The sequence below is a fragment of the Ranitomeya variabilis genome, chromosome 1 (assembly GCF_051348905.1).
Source record: "Ranitomeya variabilis isolate aRanVar5 chromosome 1, aRanVar5.hap1, whole genome shotgun sequence".
Taxonomy (NCBI): Eukaryota; Metazoa; Chordata; class Amphibia; order Anura; family Dendrobatidae; genus Ranitomeya; species Ranitomeya variabilis.
Genome location: NC_135232.1, coordinates 582,678,748 through 582,702,373, shown reverse-complemented (window position 1 = coordinate 582,702,373; position 23,626 = coordinate 582,678,748). Strand labels below are relative to the sequence as shown.

The 23,626-nt window shown below is 47.3% G+C and overlaps 1 protein-coding gene across 2 annotated transcripts; it reads right to left on the bottom strand.

Annotated features, from left to right (window-relative positions):
• Nucleotides 1-920: 920 nt before the first annotated feature.
• Nucleotides 921-23,281, bottom strand: GOLPH3L (golgi phosphoprotein 3 like). Of its 2 annotated transcripts, none has more exons than XM_077257738.1 (5): nucleotides 23,132-23,281; nucleotides 21,586-21,758; nucleotides 7,798-7,929; nucleotides 3,999-4,113; nucleotides 921-3,712 (listed from the first exon to the last, which is right to left on the bottom strand). In XM_077257738.1, the coding sequence occupies exons 2-5, from the start codon at nucleotides 21,751-21,753 to the stop codon at nucleotides 3,285-3,287; spliced, it is 843 nt and encodes a 280-aa protein (XP_077113853.1). In that variant the 5' UTR covers nucleotides 21,754-21,758; nucleotides 23,132-23,281; the 3' UTR covers nucleotides 921-3,284. The 2 variants fall into 2 exon arrangements, with proteins under 2 accessions (XP_077113853.1, XP_077113855.1); XM_077257740.1 differs by having other exon boundaries at nucleotides 21,586-21,754; nucleotides 23,132-23,251.
• Nucleotides 23,282-23,626: the final 345 nt, after the last annotated feature.

Below are 23,626 nucleotides of genomic sequence, written 5' to 3'. Positions count from 1 at the left end.
GGTTCCGATCATTTAACCTCAAGAGGTGAGAAACCAGCTGAAGGACCTCCAGGCTCCGAGAGAAGCACTCAATATTTGTTCAGATAGCTTACAATGGCCATGTCTTCTACTTGCTCTTCTTCCAGGATAGCATTAATATACTCTCTCCACGCCTCAATGTCGCATATGCAAAGTTGAGTTGGTCAAGAAGCAGAAGCTTCTTGCCAAGTACTGAGCTTCCAGGGTCCCCGGCACAATGTCTTGTGTGCCAGGGTCAAGTGACTATGTGCCCGACCGGCAAATCATAAATCGAACCTTGCATCCTGAAGGGCAAGGAAATTCGATAAGCTACTGTTCTCTGCTGGATAGCGCTGACCATGGCTGTGAGAAGTAATCTGCTCATCTCCAATAAGTACCCTTTAAAGGGTCTATCCAGGACATTTTATTTTTTTACTTTAGGCCTAAAACTAACAGGAACGTAGTGGTTAGCTACGTGCCGGTTCTAGACGGCACCGTCATATATTGGTCACTGACTGCGCCTGCCGGTGATTCAGCTGATCAACGTCAACAGAGCAGATCTTCCACTTCTGTGCTGCTCAGCCAGCAGGGTGTTTCTGCTGAAGTCCTGCTGATTGACACCTGGCTCTCCGCAGTTAGGCAGCAGGGAGCCAGGTGTCAATGGGCATGATGTCGACAGTCATGTCCAGTCAACAGAGCATAGCGGAGCGGAGAGGGAAGAGAAAGCATTGCCCTTACAAGATGTCAGCGGAAGCCACTGACTCACCAGCAAGAGCGGTCTGTGACTGCTCTGTGCCAGCAGAGATTGGCGCTGGGCACAACAGGCAAGTAGGTGTTTAGGCCCATAGTGTATAGTAAAAAAAACAAAAAAAAAAAAACACCAAAATATCACTGTAAAATAACCGACACCCCAAACTCGGACGTTAAAATATTATACCGTTTTATTTGAAAGATACTTAATTCATAGATGCAACAAATACATGATCACTTTGGTCCTGTGTACACGATTATCCTCGTATGCCATCATCCAAACCATACTCATCAGCCAACGGCCGCCAGGTTGGGCATCTAGGCCTTAGAATTCCATAGGCATAGTCCCGGCCAGCCCACACAAAACACTACATAAATAATCCTTGTGCAATGATTTCTCGTTCCACTGTGTGAAAGATTTACAAAAAGAAAACAAAATATTTTTCAAGGTTTTCGATCATAACATAATATTAAATCTAATTAAAAGAATATACAGAAGAGTTAACAAAAATTGATGCAATAACGATATAATAGTTTGATAAAGAAAGCTTCACAAAAAAGCTTCAACGTTTCTTCCAGAGCATTGCAAAATTAAAAGAGTGAACCCCTTATTATGATTGGAGACCAGGAGTTTAACTAGACTGGGTACAGGGGTTGGTACTGCACCCCAGGCCCTGGAACCTTTAGTCCCAAAAGGACATATATGGATATAGGGGACTAATAGGAATGAAGCTCCATGATAGATGGGGGCTTTGAAGATTTCACACTGGGGCCCACAAGCTTCAAGTTACGCCACAATAATAACCGATGCAACAGGTCATATATGGTTGCGGTAACACGTTTCTCCATTCAATCGCCAAAAAATAGAAGCATCATAACACTGAATCCTGCTATGTCAGATGGTCACAAGTTGGGTGTTAAGGGGTAAATTCTGATATTCTTAAAGAGGGTGATGAAATCAGACAATATCCCGTTATTCTGTTCTCATCCTGATACCAAAAATAATGTAACATAGGGAGGGTAGCCCAACAGGGCCACAGAGAGAGGAGCCCAACCCTCTGCCACAGAGACACGCCCAACCACCTGGAACAGGTAGTCTCCCAACAACCTGCCAGCTGCAAGTGAGAGTTGGTCTTAGGCCGGGGTCACATTTGCGAGTGCAATGCAAAAAACTCACGCGAGTCTCTCGCATCAATACCCGGCACTGCCGCCGGCACTCGGGGCCGTAGTGTGCGGCTACATGTATTTCTATGCAGATGAACGCTCCGTTCCCTAGTGTCGGCGGCTGTGCCGGGTATTGATGCGAGAGACTCGTGCAAGTTTATCGCACTGCACTCGCAAGTGTGACCCCGGCCTTAGACAGAAACAGGGATGGACAGACTAGTCTAGGCATTAGTTGCCAGCAACACGATTCAGAAGCCAGTCCGAATTTTATTTCCAGTAGCAGGTAAAAAAAGGACCATTAATGGAATATAACCCCCAAAAGTTGATGACCTGGTTCTTGGGTTGTGTGTGATCCTGAACAGTGATATACATAGATAATCCAAGCCAAGGTCTAGAAGAAAATTATGTAAGCTGTGACTCTTCAATTTGCTGGAAAGTAGGAAGATTCATGTACCTAACCAGTGGATGATCCATACTTGTGATTCCACTAGGAATAGGTCACCATAGAGAAACCTGATAAGAAATCCATAGAAAGCCCACAAGAGAATGGGGGTGTAGAACTTTCAATAGTAGGGTGATACAAAAGCCAACCACTTTGATACTTGTGGTCCAATTGGTGGGAACTGAAGCCAACTTGTAGATTCTGGATATAAACAAACAAATGGTCCTGAATCCTACATTACAAGAGACTGGAAAGGTAAAACTTTCATGGAGACCATAAATAAATCACAAAGGTCCCATTGGAGACATCTGTTTATTTTTTTCCTGTCTATTAAAGCTACATGGTAAAATCATTCATGAGATCAGGTTGGCCTAAAAACAAAAAAGTACAAAGAAAAATCTCATGGGCCACAACAGTGTAACTGGAGCATAGCCTTCAAAAAGTCTACAGAATTTTTATTTTTTTGATTCTTCATCATAGAAAACGTGAGCATGAGACATAAACTACATACATCGGTCACTGACTGGAGACCAGATGGACTGAGAGGTGGGTACTCCACTGCCTAATCTAGAAGATATTCGTACCAGCGCACAGTGCCATGGTATTACTGGTACTTGAATCACCAGAGACTTCAGAATTATCCAAGATGTTTCAGTTCTTGAGCAACTCCTATTTTTTTATTATTATTTTACTCCAACCCTTCAAAAAACCCAAAAAGAAATATAGAACAGTTCACTGTTTCTATGTGCTTGACCAACACCAGCTATTTTTAAAGGGTACCAGATGAGAGGATATCCAGGGGGCTGGAGGTTCAAAGTCAACGTTCGAGCAAAGTTTTCGATCTTTGTATTCCCCCACCCAACTGACCGTCCTGGAGAATGGGTGAATTCTTCAATGCAGTTATAACTCCACCACTCGCCAGCCACAAATCTTAGGATTTGTTAAAAGCAGACAGTACGGCCCAGATCATCTCTGTGCAGTTGGGTTTCGTGGCTTCCATATCTGGATCCAAATCTAGGAGGTCCTTGGATCGGTTCATGGCCATGTCATACTTGTCATCCGCCAGCGTGGAGAAGGCGTTCTCCAGGACATCAGAGGAATGGGCTAGTACAAGGAGGGCCAGTGTCCGTTTGTCCATGCGATGTGGGTCGTTCACCCACTTGTCTAGAACTGATTCTTGAAGCTTTTTCACCAGTCGTTGCTTCTCTGTGGTGTTGGTGACAGGGTGGGTTGTCATGTCGAAGAGCAGGAAGTTTTGTTTCTCCGTGGTCAAGATTCCTTTCTCCACCAAGCTCTTGGCGATGCGTTCTCGAACGTTTCGCAGTTGGAACTGAAGCTTGAACGGGTTCCACGTTTCACCTGGTAAAAATCAAAAGACCAATATTACAAAAGCACCAGTGATACTCTAAGCAAATACTGAATATACATCAGGTGTCCTACCCAGCCTTAAAGTTTTATGCATGTGGTCCCTGCAGGTTGGAGTATCCCAAGCTGTTTTATGGTACGTCACTCATACAGCCTACCTGCATGCTTATTACCCGAGTAGTGGTTGTAATGATCGGGCAAAGAATCACTTGTTAAAACCCCTTGGCACATCTAAGTACCCCCATTGTCTTGGTATTGTCAACACCTCCATAAATCTTACCGGTGAGTAACTCTATCCAGCTCTGTACAGTTTCCGCAGGGTCAGTTGCCTTGATGTGTTTGAGGGTCTCGTCTAACAGAACGTCTCCTGTTGGGGCTTCTGACTTTAGTAGCACCTAGTAAGTAAATGGAAGGTTTCTTTAGATAAACATATGACGTTCTAGCACCTACAGACAATGAACGCTCAGCTGAAATATTATATACTTGACATGGAATTGACATGGGCAGTTCAATATCATTGTTTGGTCATTGGTCATCGTTCTGCATGTCAAAGAACCAAGCAGCTGATGAACGAGCATTTCGTATGGCCAGTTATCAATACTTGTGAAAGGGTCTTAGAATAACTACCCTCACTTGATTCAGTCATCAGCACACAAAGAAATAGTTTTCTACAGCCAACCTTTCAAACAACCCATACTTGCTCAGTCTTTAAAGTGAACCTGTCACCCCCAAAATCGAAGGTAAGCTAAGCCCACCGGCATCAGGGGCTTATCTACAGCATTCTGAAATGCTGTAGATAAGCCCCCGATGTAGCCTGAAAGATGAGAAAAAGAGGTTAGATTATGCTCACCCAGGGGCGGTCCGGGGCCTCCCATCTTCTTATGATGAGGTCCTCTGCTTGTCTTCACGCTGGGGCTCCAGCGCAGGCGTACTTTGTCTGCCCTGTTGAGGACAGAGCAAAGTACTGCAGTGCGCAGGTGCCTGGCCTCTCTGACCTTTCCCAGCGCCTGCGCACTGCAGTACTTTGCTCTGCCCTCAACAGGGCAGACAAAGTACGCCTGCGCCGGAGCTGCAGCGTAAAGACAAGAAAGGGACGTCATAGTAAGAAGATGGGAGGGACCGGACCGCAATGCCCATCGGACCGGACCGCAGCAGGACCGCCCCTGGGTGAGTATAATCTACCCTCTTTTTCTCATCTTTCAGGATACATTGGGGCTTATCTACAACATTACAGAATTTATATAAGCCCCTGATGCCAGTGGGCTTAGCTCACCTTCAATTTTGGAGGTGACAGGTTCCCTTTAACCATCTGTATAATCATGAACTTCAACATCTAACATGCTGAGGCCTTAAGAATTGGAGATGTAGCTCTTGGGTTTCTTGCAGTTTTTCTGAGCATTCCACATTTTAATCTTGGGGTGAATTTGCAGGGGCATCCATTCCTGAAAAGACGGCCAGATTTTCTCCTCCTGCCCCCCCCCCCCCTCTAAGCAGAACCATCTTCCATCCCCCTTAATAGAACTTCTAGGAAATGGGACTGCAGTGGTGGTAATATGTAAAGAGGCCTGCACTGCAGTAGTGATTCCATTCGGAGTTATTGTATCGTCTAGATCAGCATTTCCCAAACTTTTAGAGGTGTTAAAATTTCTACTTCCTACTGGGTTATACACTCTGTTCCAAATTATTATGCACAAAGAGTTTAGGAGTGATAAGGTTAGAATTTTTTTGTTTGTCACTTAAACTCATTGATGGTGGTGTGTGTCAGGGATCTTTATATCACTGAAAGCAATTGCAGATACCTGTGCAAATTAGTTTGGCAGGTGTGTCCAAATAAAGGCAAGACTACTTAAGAAGGCTGTTCCACATTATTAAGCAGCCTACATTTTTTGCCAAAATGGGAAAGAAAAAGGATGTGTCGGCTGCTGCGAAGCAACAAAGTGTGGAGTATTTAGGTCAAGGCATAACTACAATCAACATTGCCAAGACACTTCATCGTGATCATCGCACAATCAAGAAGTATGTAGCTGATTCCCAGCACACACGTGTGCGTGCTGATAAGGAAAAATTGAGGACTCTTTCCAACAGGCAATTACGTAAGGTTAAAAGAGCAGCTGCAAAAATGCCTTGTCATAGCAGCAGACAAGTTTTTGAAGCTGCTGGTGCCTCCAACGTCCCCAGAACAAGATGCAGGGTCCTTCAGAGGTTTGCAGCTGTGCATAAGCCATCCTGTCGACCACCTCTATCCACTGCACACAAGCAGAAACGGCTCCAGTGGGCCAAACGATACATGAAGACTGACATCCAAACTGTTTTGTTCACCGATGAGTGCCGTGCAACGCTCGATGGTCCAGATGGATGGAGTGGAGGATGGCTGGTTGATGGACACCCCATGAAAACACGGCTAAGGCGCCAACAAGGAGGAGGTGGAGTAATGTTTTGGGCTGGAATCATGGGGAGAGAGATTGTCGGCCCCTTTATGATCCCTGAAGGGGTAAAGATGAACTCCATAATCTATGTGGAGTTTCTAAAACAACACTTCCTGCCATGGTTCAAGATGAAGAACCGTGCTTTCCGCAGCAAGATCATTTTCATGCATGACAATGCCCCGTCTCATGCTGCAAAAAACACATCTGCATCTCTGGCTGCTATGGGCATAAAAGAGGACAAACTTATGGTGTGGCCACCATCTTCCCCTGACCTCAACCCCATTGAGAACCTCTGGAGCATCATCAAAAGGAGTGTCTATGATGGCGGGAGGCAGTTCACATCTAAGCAACAGCTCTGGGAGGGTATTCTGTCCACATGCAAAACAACTGAAGCAGAAACCATCCAAAAACTGACAAATTCAATGGACGAGAGAGTTCAGAAGCTTCTTTCAAACAAGGGGTCCTATGTGCAAATGTAACATCACCTAGAATAAAGTTTTCACTTGAAAACTGTTTGATTTCATTTTGTAATAAGCTGATAATGCTTATAACTTCACAATTCAATTGGCCATTTTTTTGTTCAAAATAAAAAAAAAAAAGGTTGAAAACTCTGCTGTGCATAATAATTTGGAACATGCATTTTGAGTGTTTATTTTATTTTTTTTAAATATACTGTTTTCATAGGCAGTTTGTTCCAAAACATTGCAATTATACTAGAATAGTAGATGACTGGAAAATAACAATGACTGCAATTTAGATAGGTAATTTAGAGAAAATATGAGGAAATATTATTTGCATAATAATTTGGAACACAGTGTAATGCCCCCTGGTCCCATGTATAATGGTAAGAGTACGAGTGTGATAGGAGAAGGGTGCAGTCGCTAAGACAGGTGGCTGCGCTGCCGGATACACTTTATGCCTTCCTTTGTGCACACAAGTAAATACCAGGACTTAGGTCACATTGCCACACCCCGAGCCGGGACACAGTAGTGCAGGCTCCAGGAGCGGGGCATGGGGAAGGAGGGCCGGAGTGTGAGAACACACACACTATAGTGTACACATGTCACCAACACTTTTCTTTTTTTATCTCCAAAGTGTTATTATCTGGAAAGCGTCATTTGTAAAAGCTTTTTGTATAATAATCCATCTGAAAAGTTTGAGAAATTTTTAATTGGTGGACGCAAGTGCCGATTAGACTTTCTGGATTGTCAGATGACGGATTAAAGGAATTTCAGTGGATTCTTGTATTTGCGCATCTGACTTTGAATAACACCTTTAAGAAGTGTGACATGAACCTTGTGACTTCTCAGGATGAAATAAAGGCAACCTTGGCAGATTGCACACTCTGGTGTGGACTATCTGGAACGCTGGCCATTTTTTCATAGATTGTTTCATTGTACCAGGAAATAACGAGACTTCCTGTATCACTTAAAGAAAAACGAGTGCCTTATCCCAAGAACAATTTCTTTTAAATGGGGGCTTGTTCCGTTAACCTCTTAAGAAACAGGCAATTTTGCGTTATTCTAAAATAAACTTTTCTTTTTCTTGCCGTCCACATGGCCGTAACAAGGGCTCGAGTTGCAGTTTTTAATGGCACAAGTCATAAAAATTACACAAATAAAAAAGAAAAACGAGCAGAGTAGCAGATCTTACCCTTCTGTCCAGTAGGCGTTTCTTCCGCAAAGTAGCTGGTTCCAGAGTTACGCGCCCCCTGAGAGCCAGCTCAATGAGGATCCCGCCACGTAGCCCTGAGGATATGCAGTCATTCCAGAAGGATGTGTAGCCCTGCACCAAAAAGACAAGGGGGAAGCATTACAGTAAAAAGGACGGTCTAAAGAATGAAAGGCCTGATGGGCCAGGGTCCCAGGCTTGGTGAACCCAATTAGCCCATTCCTAGCAAGCACATGCTCCAATCTTTCTATACTTGACAGTGTTCATCAGAGACGGTTGAGCACGTGACTGTCCAATATTGGCATTTGGGGTCCCCAAACATGGCCCCCGTTCTCCCAAAATAAGGATCTCCTTTAATAGCAACTCTGGCCTTTCTACCATACAGCGTACACGTAGAGTGGATGTATGAAGCCAGGTCGTTGTCTGCCCCATGCACAGTTATATAACCAGACCCTGCCTCAATAAGCAGCAATCAGAGTCAGCTCCAATCGCTGCCATCAGTCAATGACATCGGAATTTTCATGCTGCGATACCAGAAAGGCGCCTGCTCCGAAGCTCAATGTGCATTGATGACCTTATGAAGTGCTGATGGGTCGCCAAACTAAAGCAGCTCCTAACACAATATTCATTTTGGAGATTCAAATCTTCTAGTTTGTAAAAATTTTAATAAAAAATAAAATTGTCAATAAAACTATGATGTATAGCGACACAACACACAAACACTGGTTTGACTTTTTTTTTTCTTTTTTTACACTTTTTCTAGTGCGCAGTCTCCTCTAGCGAAAATATCTTTTTCAGAAATCATAGCTGTAAGCAAGAGGCTGTACTGCTGCTTTACTAAGGGTTCAAAGAGTTAAACCACTAAAGCAAAGACTTTACACCCAGGAGGATGAATAGTTAACGGGACATTTCCCAGTACAGACTGGTCTTTACTATGTAAATAGTCCCAGTGTTAATTGCAAAACCCTGTGCTATTCATATGTGCCAAGCCACCCAGATCCTCCAACCTGTCCCGGATGTGTCAGTCAGCAAGGAGGGACCTGCGTCATCCCAAAACTTCAGTCAGCTGCGTTCAACGGACTATAGCAATGACGGCAATTGTGAGAAAATTGTGTAATACCTTTAAGATTCCTATTGAGTAGTGATGAGCGAATATGCTCGGGAAAGACGTTATCAGATCATGCTCTGGTGCTAGCCAAGTATTTTCAGAGTGCTCGAAAAATATGGTGGAGTCCCCGCGGCAGCATGTCTCACAGCTGTTCGACAGTCGCAACAATCCTTGCATGTGTGGTGGCTGTTGAACAGCCGTGAGACATGTAGGTGAAGGGACTCGAACATATTTTATGAGCATGCTGAAGTCACTTAGCACCAGAACATGTTCTGATAACACCTTATCCGAGCATATTAGCTCATCACTACTATTGAGCTAGGTCTTAAAGGGGACGTGTCGCTTGCCATTAATATGTGTATTTTTTCACCTGATGTAAATCCCACTGTTCTCCTGAATCCGGCGTTGTTTTTGCTTCGTTCCTGCGTCACTCCATTCAGGAGATATGGCCTCCTCTGACCTCCATGTAAATCTGGCCTTGTTATCTAAGTGGGCGTGGTCCTCAAGTAGACACCCACAGAAGAGCCGAGGACCACGCCCACTGAGGTAACCAGACCAGATTTACATGCAGGGAAAAGGAGGCCTTATCTCGGGAATGGAGAGGCGCAGGAACAAAACAAAAACAACGCCAGATTCAGGAGGACAGCGGCACTTACACACACAACAATGATGGCAAGTGACACGCCTTTTTTCAGGAGTAAATGAGCTCTTCTGGACTGGGAAGAATAATTTCCCAATGAAGCAAGCTTTTAGCAGCTTAACAACAGAGCTATTGAAACTCCTATTAAAGTGAGTAGGACCCAAGCCACAGAGCCCAAAAACAGCCATTACACAGTTGTGCTGAAGTGGCCACTGGCAGCTGTGCTGTTGCTGCACTGATTGCTGGGGTGGCCAGTTAGAGATCAACACATAAAACAATTGAGTATCACATTTTACAATAATGTGTTAGACACTGACTTACTTGAACAATTTGATGTTCATTTTGTGTAAATAAAAAGAAGACTGCATCAGCCAGAGAAGGCTCACATGACCTTGAGCATCCCCGTAATATATATATATATATATATATATATATATATATATATATATATATATATATATATATATATATATATATATATATATATATATATATATATATATATATATATATATATATATATGTATATCTCCTTGCAGCTATTACGTCACATTGGACAGGCAGGGAATGCAGTGGCCCCTTTAAGGTGAATCTGGATAGTGAGATGAATGAGAAAGCCAGAAAACACTGAATGAACATTACGGATAGTGTGTGACAGCACAGCAGTGAAAAATGTTACTAGCTGTTTAGCCAGATATAGAGGTATCTGTGACATTACTAAGGCTGTGTTGGTGTTAAAGAGCTTTAAAGGGGTTGGAAACAGTCCTACACATGTCTTTTCAGGGAAATAGGGGGCTTTGCAATGTAATGTGATCCAGGGTAAATCAATTCACTGTAAATCCAATTATTTTGAAAAATTCCCAAAGCGTAGCAAAACTGCATTTCACAACATTCGCTGATCTCTAGTGCCAAGTGTCGGCTTCCCACCGATCTGATAATGTTGTCCTATCACATTGTAAACAACTCCTTAAAGGGGTTGTCCAGGTTTGCAGTTAACAGTCTGCAGTCAATTTATGCAATTGATCAAAACATTGTATGAACCTTAAATTGATACAAAAAAAAACACACAAAAAACTAGGGCTCAACACTGGGGGGAGGGAGGAAATAACCCCTCACAACAACAACAACAACAACAACAAGCCTTCCCACAGCTCTATTTATGGAAAAATAAAGTTAGGGGGTCACAGAAAATGGCGACAACGGGTTTATTTTCTTGCAGTTTTTGTGCTGGAGGCCAGACACTCGGCCATCTCCAGGGCTACCATTGAGAAAGAATGGAGGTGTGCATCCTCCACCTACACTCCATTCATACTCTATAGCCCGCTCCTCAGGATCAGTGAGGGTCCCATCAGACAGACCCAATGCAATAGGAAGACCTGTATGATCGAACTAGATATCATTTGGAACAGGTACCGATCACTTCCCTAAAAGTGGTTTGTGTCGCCATTTTCCTAGAACGGTAATTTTTATTTTCTTATCGCTGGAGCTTGTTTTTTTCCCACGTGGATCTGACATTTTGTTACCATTTTGTTTGATTTTTTTTTTTTTTTTTTTAAATAATGGTTTATAATGGAAATGCCAATTTTAGTTTTACTTAAAGGGAACCTGTCACGTCCCCCATGCCCTCCAACTCCGCATCATTCACCCTTGTATCAGTAAATTCCCTGCCTTACCAGGCCTGTATAGCGGTTTTAGGTAAGAATTAGGGTTAAAAAAGCATTTCTAACATCCCCGTTTTCTATGCTAATGAGGGCTTTGACTAGTTGATGGGGCGTTAGTTCCCCAGACTAGTCAGTCCTCTCATGTTATTACGCCCCTGTTGGTGTGATAACATAATTTTGACAAGCGGTGTTATCGCAGCTTATGTACATCTCATGCTCATTTCGGCAGCATCACTGTGTCTTTACAGCCAGGTGTATGCTTCCCGGCTTCAGAGGAGTGCACTGCGCATGACCGGAAGCTATATTCTAAACTTCTGGACATCAGCAGTGTGTGCCTCTGAAGCCGGGAAGGAGGGCCGGTTTTAGGCAAAGTGGGGCCCCAGGCAAAAGTTTAAAATGGGGCCCCAAATGCTAACATATTGCACATCACACAGAAATAGTAAAAAGATCTAATGTTAAAAATAATAATAAAAAAAAAAAAAACTGCTATTCTCACCTTCTGTCATCCGCCAGTGCGCGCGGCTGCCGCCAGCTTCCGTTCCCAGAGATGCATTGCGAAAGTACCCAGAAGACTTAGCGGTCTCGCAAGACCGCTAAGTCATCTGGGTAATTTCGCAATGCATCTCTGGGAACGGAAGCTGGCGGCAGCAGCGCGTGCATCGGGACAGCTTCGCTGGACGCCGGAGGTGAGTATATAACTATTTTTTATTTTAATTATTTTTTTTTTTAACATGGATATGGTGCCCACACTGCTATATACTACGTGGGCTATGTTATATACTGCGTTGCTGCTATATACTACGTGGCCAGTGTTATATACTGCGTGGACTGTTATATACTACGTGGGCTGTGCTATATATTACGTGGGCTGTTCTATACTGCGTGGCTGCTATATACTACGTGGGCAGTGTTATATACTACGTGGGCTGTGTTATATACTGCGTGGCCACTGTTATATACTGCGTGGCCTGTATTATATACTGCGTGGGCTGTGTCATATACTGCGTGGGCTGTGTTATATACTGCGTGTCTGCTACAGTATATACTATGTGGCTGCTATATACACACATACATACATATTCTAGAATACCCGATGCGTTCGAATCGGGCCACCATCTAGTAGATTACATAACCACGATATGTCTGGTATCTGCTCTACATATACCACACATACATACAGATACACATATAAATACAGTATATGCAAACACATACATATACCATACATACACACAGATACACATACATATACTGTCATACATACACATAGCGTACATACACATGCATATACCGTACATTCACACACATACCGTACATACATATACCATACATACATATACAGGCATATACCGTACATACCTACACACATACCGTACATATATATACACGTACTGTACATACACACATACAGTTATGTACACATATTGTATACACATACCGTACATACATATGCCATACATACACACATATACACATAAATACAGTATACCGTACATACATACACATACCGTACAGAGATACACCGTGCATACACAGATGCACACATATACCGTACATACAGATACACATACATGTACCGTACATACACACAGTATATACACATATAGTATAAACATACCACACACATACATACTGTATGTACATGCACATAAACATACATACACTCACCGGCCACTTTATTAGGTACACCATGCTAGTAACGGGTTGGACCCCTTTTGCCTTCAGAACTGCCTCAATTCTTCGTGGCATAGATTCAACAAAGTGCTGGAAGCATTCCTCAGAGATTTTGGTCCATATTGACATGATGGCATCACACAGTTGCCGCAGATTTGTCGGCTGCACATCCCAAAGATGCTCCATACAAGGCAGGATGGATCCATGCTTTCATGTTGTTTACGCCAAATTCTGACCCTACCATCCGAATGTCGCAGCAGAAATCGAGACTCATCAGACCAAGCAACGTTTTTCCAATCTTCTACTGTCCAATTTCGATGAGCTTGTACAAATTGTAGCCTCAGTTTCCTGTTCTTAGCTGAAAGGAGTGGTACCCGGTGTGGTCTTCTGCTGCTGTAGCCCATCTGCCTCAAAGTTCGACGCACTGTGCGTTCAGAGATGCTCTTAGGCCTACCTTGGTTGTAACGGGTGGCGATTTGAGTCACTGTTGCCTTTCTATCAGCTCGAACCAGTCTGCCCATTCTCCTCTGACCTCTGGCATCAACAAGGCATTTCCGCCCACAGAACTGCCGCTCACTGGATTTTTTTTCTTTTTCGGACCATTCTCTGTAAACCCTAGAGATGGTTGTGCGTGAAAATCCCAGTAGATCAGCAGTTTCTGAAATACTCAGACCAGCCCTTCTGGCACCAACAACCATGCCACGTTCAAGGCGCTCAAATCACCTTTCTTCCCCATACTGATGCTCGGTTTGAACTGCAGGAGATTGTCTTGACCATGTCTACATGCCTAAATGCACTGAGTTGCCGCCATGTGATTGGCTGATTAGAAATTAAGTGTTAACAAGAAGTTGGACAGGTGTACCTAATAAAGTGGCCAGTGAGTGTATATACCATTTATACATACAGATTTATTGCACATACAGATACACATATACTGTACATACATACACATACTGTACATGCATACACACAGCCATACAAATATACCATACATACACAAATATACCGTACATATATACACAGATACACACAGATAGAAACATACACATAGATACACACACATACAAGCATATACATACACACATACCAATCTGTGATATCAGCTCACAGGTGATTAGAGGAGCCCTGGATGAGGTCACATAGTTCAGCAGGAGAGGGCTGCAGAACCCACTGCTGTGGGGGAAGGGGCACAGAGGAGGCAGGACTGATATCAGCCCCCTGGTGCTGCCGTGTTGTGTGTTGTCCAGTGCAGTGAGCCTCCTCCCCCATCTCTTCTCTGTGAGGTGCAGCCTGCTCTGATTAGAACAGTGGAGGGAGCAGAAGGCACACACTAAGTCCTGCTCTTCCTCCATGATGGCTCTATGTGCTGTGCTGTGGGGCCCCTGACTGTAGGTGAGCACTCACCATTAGGACACGCCATGCAGGAGGACAGACGGCAGCCAGTGAGCGCTCTCCTCAGTCTGGTCACTGTGAGGTAAGGAAAGCGTTCATTGGCCAGCGTCTCTCCCTGCATGACACGCCTCCTTTTTGATCTCCTGCACTTCACGCCCCGCTCTCTCCCCAGCGTTCCATGATTACAGGAGGGAGTGAGAGGGGCCCGATCCTGCATGATACCGGGCCTGCCTCCAGGGCCCCCCCTCCACCTCTGGGCCCCGGAGCAGTGCCATCAGCAGTATGTCCAACCCTGGCTGGGGGCCCCTAGGCAGCTGCCTAGTCTGCCTGCCCCTAACGCCGGCCCTGCCGGGAAGCATACACCTGGCTGTAGAGACGCAGTGATGCTGCCAAAATGAGCGGCATACCTGGGCTAGGTTTGCAAGGGCTGACGATGACGCCACACCTGCAAATTATGTTATTATGCCCACAGGAGTGTGATAACGTGGAAAGAGGGCTGATTAGTGTGGGGGAACTAATGTCCCATCGACTAGTCAAAGCCTTTATTAGCATAGGAAATGGGGACAATATAAATGCTTTTTTTTTTTAAACATAATTTTTACCTAAAACAGTTATACAAGGCTCGTTAGGCATGGAATTTATTGATCCATAAATTAATTGTGCTGGGTTGGAGGACATGGGGGACCTCTCAGGTTCCTAATTTTCTATTTAATAGCTCAGATTTTTGTGGATGTGACAAATTTGTTTTAAAGAAAATCTTTTTAGTTTTAAACTAGGAAAACAGGGATAGATATAATATATATAATTATGTGTTACATGTTACAGCAATTGCAAGGTGATAATGAGACAAAAATGTGATTGGGGGCCTACTTAAGACCCCATGGCTGTCCTCTTATGAAATAAAAAAAAAAGTTGTCCAAATCTATCGATTTGGAAGGACCAGTGGATCATTTATTGCATAATCACAGACACCCGACTTTGTGTCATCATATGTCAAGGAGAAGAGAAGGATCAAGCATGTCAAATTCCAATGCCAAATTCTTTTGCTCTTGAAGGAGATAAGCCGCCAAAGGTGTCAAGGATTAAATTACTCTTCCAATCATTAGATGATGAAGGTGGAGACTGAACTCTTGTATGACAGATAGAAAATGACCGCTTTACGAGGTGTATGTTATCAATATGGCATATCTAGTCAACATGCAGTGAAAACCTTTGGCAGCCATCTAGTAGGAATCCCGATGGATCAGCTTACAACCAAAGGCAAACTTTCCCTACACATATGTATCAGTTTGCAAAAGTCCCTTCAACTGCATGTTTTATGGAGGCAAACTCTCCAGAGAAGAAAGTTTGGCCTCATGTCTTCCTGCAGAGCAGCTTAGATAAGGAGCCATAAACCCAGTAAGGAGCCCAATGTTTAAGGTCAAAAGGTGGACACTGCAATAAAACGTGGCTTCTCTTTTGTGGGTCCAGAGATTATAACAGAGTACCTGCCACTTTCCAGACGTTGCTGGATCTGGTTCTACAGGTTTTATTTGTGCAGAAGCTCTGACTATAGAGATATGCCGGATCGGCTAGGACCTTACCCCGAACAATGGCCACCTAAGACTACAGAACTGAGATATACAAGGCTCCTGACAGGGCGAGGTGGTTGGGGCATTCTTTGGGGGATTCCCTTTCACCAATCACCCATAACTAGGTCACGACCACACAGTCTTCTCATACACGCGGGTTTCAGATCTCCAAGATCGTTCCTCCTTGCTCATTCACATACTTTCTGCCTTTTCGGTAATTTTTATATTCAGAATACTTCTTTGGTGTAGATGCAATTAAAAAAGAAATTCATGTGTGATTGTGTCTCGTTATACATGTCCACATACTCGCGCACATAATCACATCCACTCCCTCCCGCATTGGTACGCAGCAGTCACACTTCGCACAGAACCTCATTTTATGGGGAATGAACACTGGCAGCCGGTCGGACGACATTACAAGGCGTGAAGCAGCGGCCTCGTTCCACAGCTATGAGAAGACGGCCATACTATATCATAATCCCAAAAGTAATGAGAGACTATTTATAGGACAATGTCATAAAGGAGATTAACATTGTCCATCTCAATACTGCACTACACCAATAACAGAATGACGGAGGATTACACCAAGCCGGCCGCCATATGCAAACACTGGTCATTACATCAGGGAGTAGTTGTCCAGAAATAGTGCCACTCTTGTTCACAGGCCACGTGTGGTATAACAGCTCAGTCTCGTAAACAGCAGTGTGCACCTGGGAACAGCCCTTTAAACTTGCAGCCTATCCCCGGATATCTCTGGCCTCTGTGAGCACATGCAGGGCCGTGCAGTCATCATCTGGTTAAATATTAAGTGAGAAACCCGAGCGTCTGGCAGACACGTTGTGTCATGGAGCATTTACCAACAGGATACAGAGGAGGAAAAGGTTACTGTGCACTAAAAGGGGCACAGAGGTGCCCCCAAAATTCTCAAAAATGTCGCGGGCTTGTTTCTAGGGAAATACATATATACACATCAGTGTAAAGGAGCGCCCCCTACTGATCAGCGGAGAGAAAAGCGCTGAGGGGCAAAGCTGTAAACCAGACGGGTGACAACATCCTGCACACATGCAGACCATGTCCTCCATCACCAGCCCAAAGTCATCATCACGTTAACCCCTTAATCTCCTAATATAATTAATAATCCTTTTTTATTAGTACCATTTTGGGGTAAGAAAAAAAAAAACAAAAACACTGATGACTTTTTATTGCATTTTAATTTTTTGGATGACGTTTACCACACACCTGAAATAATATATTCTAACAAGTTGGACTTTGTGGACGCACAGATATCGCAGTGGCTTATTTTTGGATGGGAAAACCGAAAATAGGGAGAATTACGTTTTTATCAATGGTTTCATATATTGTTTTATGTGTAGCGGAGCAGCTCCTGAGCCTGCAGGTTGACATTACAGGTAGTCTATCAGCACAGAATGACTGTGCAAACCAAGCATAGGCGCCCGTGCACCCTTGGTGTGGCCAAACACATAAGTGTACCTTTCTGCATGCTGGTTTCCCCGCTTTATCGCCACCCCCTTCATTAATTAATAGCTCCGGCTTGATAGAGGGCAGAGATCGGCGGGAACAAGGAAGGTGCACTGAACTATTCAGCCATGCCAAGGGTGCACCAAGCTCGTGTGCTTTGTTTGAACAGTCAGTTCTGACAGTTCCTTTGGTTTGCACAATCGCACCTTGGTAAAAGAAAGCATTATACAAAGTGTCCTAGTGCTGAATCGTGTTCATCAGAATCACTTGCTGTCCCTCCTGCTTTACACTGCAGCGTAGTTTGTTTGAATTGCCCACTGTATAGAATAACAAAGAAGCAAAGATAAAAAAGCAGAGGTAATGACTGCGCACCACCAAGCTCGACATGAACCACAGCATGTCCTGCCCGTGGATCATCCACCAGCAGGGATGTTTGTCCAGGTCACAGATCACCTCGCCCGGGGTCACACTGATGGGACAAATCCATCACAGACACATCAGACCATGAGGCTCCAGAAGGAGAAGTCCTGTTTGGATCTCTCTGTGCCAAAGAAAAGAGAAGCCACGTATCCCGGGTGTCTATGACCTTCTGGGAACAATGGTATTAAAGGATTTGAATACTTTAGCAACTACTACTATTTAATGCTTCTGAAATTGAAGACACTTCCATTAACTGGCCGATCTGTGTACCCAGGTCCTTATGCACACACCAAGAGTCTCCCAAGAAAACCCTCCGACCCTGCCTCTCCTATTACTAACCACATAGAAGCCGCAAAAGATGACAGGGACTGTAGGGTCAGACTACAGAGGGTTTGTTTGTAGTCTGTAACCTTGGAGATGCCTTTATCTTTTAAATCCTCAGATCTGTCGGACATACCATAAATAAGTAGTGGGTGCGAGTCTCACCTCGGGGACCTGCACCTATTTCCAGGAAGGGCCTCCCTTTGCACCACCCGAAACAATTCCTAAACCCAAGACCACACACGCTGTGAATCGATGGTAAAGGGATGCCGTCTACTACTTCTGATCCTCAGATTTGCATGGAAAATTAAAGGGGTTTTACATTGCTACCTACTTCCTCACGTGACGCTGATGACACTATGCCTGCACATACCAGGCCAGGATTTCTAATGTAAAGGATATCTGCCGACCACATACACGTGCTGGTAGGCAAGCGTAAAGGTGCCGTTAGCAAAACCGCACATCTCCTGATGAGGACATTAGAGGCGCCAGAAGTCGTATTAGAGGAAGCATTATATAGAGGCATCAGCGTTATGGACAGACATCTTTTAGCCTACACGGCAGCTCATGGGATGCAAAAGGGAAGCCTATGAAAGAGGAGAGTGCCGCAGAGGGGTGGGAGAAGAGCGTGCCGCCGCAGAGGGGTGGGAGAAGAGCGTGCCGCCGCAGAGGGGTGGGAGAAGAGAGGAGAGCGTGCCGCCGCAGAGGGGTGGGAGAAGAGAGGAGAGCGTGCCGCCGCAGAGGGGTGGGAGAAGAGCGTGCCGCCGCAGAGGGGTGGGAGAAGAGCGTGCCGCCGCAGAGGGGTGGGAGAAGAGCGTGCCGCCGCAGAGGGGTGGGAGAAGAGAGGAGAGCGTGCCGCCGCAGAGGGGTGGGAGAAGAGCGTGCCGCCGCAGAGGGGTGGGAGAAGAGAGGAGAGCGTGCCGCCGCAGAGGGGTGGGAGAAGAGAGGAGAGCGTGCCGCCGCAGAGGGGTGGGAGAAGAGCGTGCCGCCGCAGAGGGGTGGGAGAAGAGAGGAGAGCGTGCCGCCCCAGAGGGGTGGGAGAAGAGAGAGCGTGCCGCCGCAGAGGGGTGGGAGAAGAGCGTGCCGCCGCAGAGGGGTGGGAGAAGAGAGGAGAGCGTGCCGCCGCAGAGGGGAGGGAGAAGAGAGAGCGTGCCGCCGCAGAGGGGTGGGAGAAGAGCGTGCCGCCGCAGAGGGGTGGGAGAAGAGCGTGCCGCCGCAGAGGGGTGGGAGAAGAGCGTGCCGCCGCAGAGGGGTGGGAGAAGAGAGGAGAGCGTGCCGCCGCAGAGGGGTGGGAGAAGAGAGGAGAGCGTGCCGCCGCAGAGGGGTGGGAGAAGAGCGTGCCGCCGCAGAGGGGTGGGAGAAGAGCGTGCCGACGCAGAGGGGAGGGAGAAGAGAGAGCGTGCCGCCGCAGAGGGGTGGGAGAAGAGCGTGCCGCCGCAGAGGGGTGGGAGAAGAGAGGAGAGCGTGCCGCCGCAGAGGGGTGGGAGAAGAGCGTGCCGCCGCAGAGGGGTGGGAGAAGAGCGTGCCGGCGCAGAGGGGTGGGAGAAGAGCGTGCCGACGCAGAGGGGTGGGAGAAGAGCGTGCCGACGCAGAGGGGTGGGAGAAGAGCGTGCCGACGCAGAGGGGTGGGAGAAGAGCGTGCCGACGCAGAGGGGTGGGAGAAGAGCGTGCCGACGCAGAGGGGTGGGAGAAGAGCGTGCCGACGCAGAGGGGTGGGAGAAGAGCATGCCGACGCAGAGGGGTGGGAGAGGAGCGTGCCGCCGCAGAGGGGTGGGAGAGGAGCGTGCCGCCGCAGAGGGGTGGGAGAAGAGAGGCGAGCATGCCATTACAGAGGGAGGGGAGAAGAGAGGCGAGCATGCCATTACAGAGGGAGGGGAGAAGAGAGGCGAGCATGCCATTACAGAGGGAGGGGAGAAGAGAGGCGAGCATGCCATTACAGAGGGAGGGGAGAAGAGAGGCGAGCATGCCATTACAGAGGGAGGGGAGAAGAGAGGCGAGCATGCCATTACAGAGGGAGGGGAGAAGAGAGGCGAGCATGCCATTACAGAGGGAGGGGAGAAGAGAGGCGAGCATGCCATTACAGAGGGAGGGGAGAAGAGAGGCGAGCATGCCATTACAGAGGGAGGGGAGAAGAGAGGCGAGCATGCCATTACAGAGGGATGGGAGAAGAGAGGCGAGCATGCCATTACAGAGGGATGGGAGAAGACAGGCGAGCATGCCATTACAGAGGGATGGGAGATGAGAGATTGTCGTTACAAAGGGATAGGAAAAGAGAGCGTACCTCTACAGAAAGATGGGAGAGGAGAGGCAAAGGTGCTACCGCAGAAAAATGAAAAGTCAGCGTGCTGCAGCAGAGAGAGGCAAATGCGCAGCCACATAGGGATGGGAAAGGAGAGAGCACAACTGCAGAGGGATGAAATAGGAAAGACAAATACGGTGCTGCAAAGGGATGGGAGAAGAGTGTGTTACAGCAAAGTGATGAGAGGAAAGTATGACACCAGGATGAAGATGTGAGAAGAGAAACTAACATAACTCAGAGTAGGATGGGAGATTGGAGGATGCCGCAGTAGAGGAAAAGTCGTGTGCGCCACCACAGAGAGATGCAATAGGAAGGCAAGCACACCACCGCCGAGAGATGCAAGTGGAAAGGTGCGCCCACCGCCATAGAGAGATACAAAAGGAAAGGTCCGCCACACAGGGAGATGCAAGAGGTAAGGTGACCGTGCCACTGGAGAGCAATGCAAGAAGAAAAGTGAGAGCGCCGCCGGAGAGGGATATAAAAGGAAAAGTGAGAGCGCCGCCGGAGAGGGATATAAAAGGAAAAGTGAGAGCGCCGCCGGAGAGGGATATAAAAGGAAAAGTGAGAGCGCCGCCGGAGAGGGATATAAAAGGAAAAGTGAGAGCGCCGCCGGAGAGGGATGCAAGAGGAAAGATGAGCTCACCCTTGAATAAAGATGCAAAAAGAATAGTGAATGTGCAGCTGGAGAATGATGCAAGAAGGAAAGTGAGCGCACACCAGGAGAGGGATACAGGAGGAAAGATGAGCACCCAACTGCAGAAAGATGGAAGAGGAAAGGCTGAGCATGCTGCTGAAAAGGGATGAGAAAGGTGAGGCAGGTGAGCTGCTGCAGAGAGATGGGGAGGTGACTGCATGCGCAACACTCTCCGGTCACTCCCACAGCAGTATATGGAGAGTGCACAGCCTGAGCCGCCATACCCCAATACTGCACATAATAACATATTCCGCAGCGCTTTACAGTTTTGCACACATTATCATCACTGTCCCCGATGGGGCTCACAATCTAAATTCCCTATCAGTATGTCTTTGGAATGTGGGAGGAAACCGGAGAACCCGGAGGAAACCATGCAAACACGGGGAGAACATACAATAGGCCAGCACACAACGCCCACATATGATGTGACGCCTCCCGGTCTGCCACCTATATCATTTTGCGTCTTGTCAAAAATACTGCACAGCAGAAGGATGTCATTTCCTCCAAGTACCTCCTTATCCTTCAGTCCTAGAAGAAGGACCTCCTCCATGAGCGTGAGCCTCATGTCCTTACAGTCCGCCGAGCTTTCCTCCTCTTTGTCCTTGCTGGAGTCATCGGAATCCGCCCTCTTCTCTTGCCCCTCGTCTCCACGTCGGCCGCGCCGAATTAAAGTGGTCATCCTTTCTAGGAAGGAAACAAAGCAGGGAGTCAGACACATGGTGCCGCTGGTTGTCGGCTCCTCCCCAATTGTGTAAATTCCCGTTGTTAAGAAGCAAAACAATGTACGATAATGTGAGGGAGCGCCTGCCCCCGAGATACAGTGCTGGTAACACTAGGCGTCAGCTGCCCCCGGAAACTGATAGAATGGAAACAGCACAGATCCACTTGCTTCAATCAGACGGCACAGCAGGCACCCTGAGAATCAGTGACAAGGTCATACTGCTGGCTTAGAGTGGCGGCTCCTCCATGCTCAGGATTTATAAAGGGCCAGAGGACGGATGGTCACAGCCCCCCAGCCACACATCCGGGGGAATCTGATATCGGACACCCACCCGGAGAGCTCCAAAGTCTGTGCTCTCGGACATCTGGGGAACCCCACAGTCTGTGCCCTCATCCATCCTAGGGACAACTGCTATCGGTGCCCTCATCCATCAGCCATGCAGTCACGCATTCGGGGAGCCACGCAGTCACTCATCCGGGGAGCCACGCCGTCACTCATCCGGGGAGCCACGCCGTCACGCATCCGGGGAGCCACGCCGTCACGCATCCGGGGAGCCACGCCGTCACGCATCCGGGGAGCCACGCCGTCACGCATCCGGGGAGCCACGCCGTCACGCATCCGGGGAGCCACGCCGTCACTCATCCGGGAAGCCACGCCGTCACTCATCCGGGGAGCCACGCCGTCACTCATCCGGGGAGTCACGCCGTCACTCATCCGGGGAGCCACGCCGTCACACATCCGGGGAGCCACGCCGTCACACATCCGGGGAGCCACGCCGTCACTCATCCGGGGAGCCACGCAGTCACTCATCCGGGGAGCCACGCCGTCACTCATCCGGGGAGCCACGCCGTCACTCATCCGGGGAGCCACGCCGTCACTCATCCGGGGAGCCACGCCGTCACTCATCCGGGGAGCCACGCCGTCACTCATCCGGGGAGCCACGCCGTCACTCATCCGGGGAGCCACGCCGTCACTCATCCGGGGAGCCACGCCGTCACACATCCGGGGAGCCACGCCGTCACACATCCGGGGAGCCACGCCGTCACACATCCGGGGAGCCACCCCACTAAGACACTTCCCACCCTGGGGCCCCCACCAGCTTCTTCCTGGGCCATTTCCACCAGAGTCCAGGGCCACGTCTCAGGCCCCCATTAGTGACACAACATCGCTGTCAGGACGATCTCTCGGAGGAATGCCTGGAATGTTGTGACAATAACAGACTCATCGTGACAGATGTCTGATCGTGATAACTGCCTGTGTCCCCGGCGCTCTACACGACCACCATGTAACACCCCTATAACCCCCGGACAGCGCTCCCCTCCTCTCCGGGTCTCACCTGCTCCACTCTCAGTTCAGCTCCTTAAAAACTTCACTTCCTGGTATGGGACACATCAGCTCGGGGCAGACAACGCACCTTCACGTCGCTCGATGTCACCACTGACCGGCAGCCGAATCCACCAATCACAACCGGCTCCCGGTGAAAACCCCGCCCACTCCGCCCAGAGTCGGCAAATAAGAGCGGATTCCGTGACCGCTTAGTCTAGCCAATCAGAAAGCGAGTAATGAAAGTAGAGGCGGGACTTGCTTGGGAGCTAAGACAACTGCGTCACGTGATGTTATTTTTTCCGTTGTGGCCATCTTTGTTTAGGGAAGTGGAAATCTTTAGTAATTAATTACAGCGGGGGAATCACACAAGAAGCAAAGAAACGTGTTCCCTCCTGGGATTTCGTGTTATTTACCAGTTCAGGCATTTCTCAATAAATCTGTGCGTTGTTACGCTCCTTTGTTATCCCTCCAAGAACGGTATGAAAAAATTATCAACTGGGTGGAC

Coding starts and splice junctions, on each gene's coding strand:
- GOLPH3L (XM_077257738.1), bottom strand. CDS start 21,753: ATGACCACTTTAATTCGGCGCGGCCGACGTGGAGACGAGGGGCAAGAG. Junction 4,114..7,797: donor AACGCCTACTGGACAGAAGG/GTAAGATCTGCT, acceptor TTTACTTACTAG/GTGCTACTAAAGTCAGAAGC. Junction 3,713..3,998: donor CTGGATAGAGTTACTCACCG/GTAAGATTTATG, acceptor GATTTTTACCAG/GTGAAACGTGGAACCCGTTC.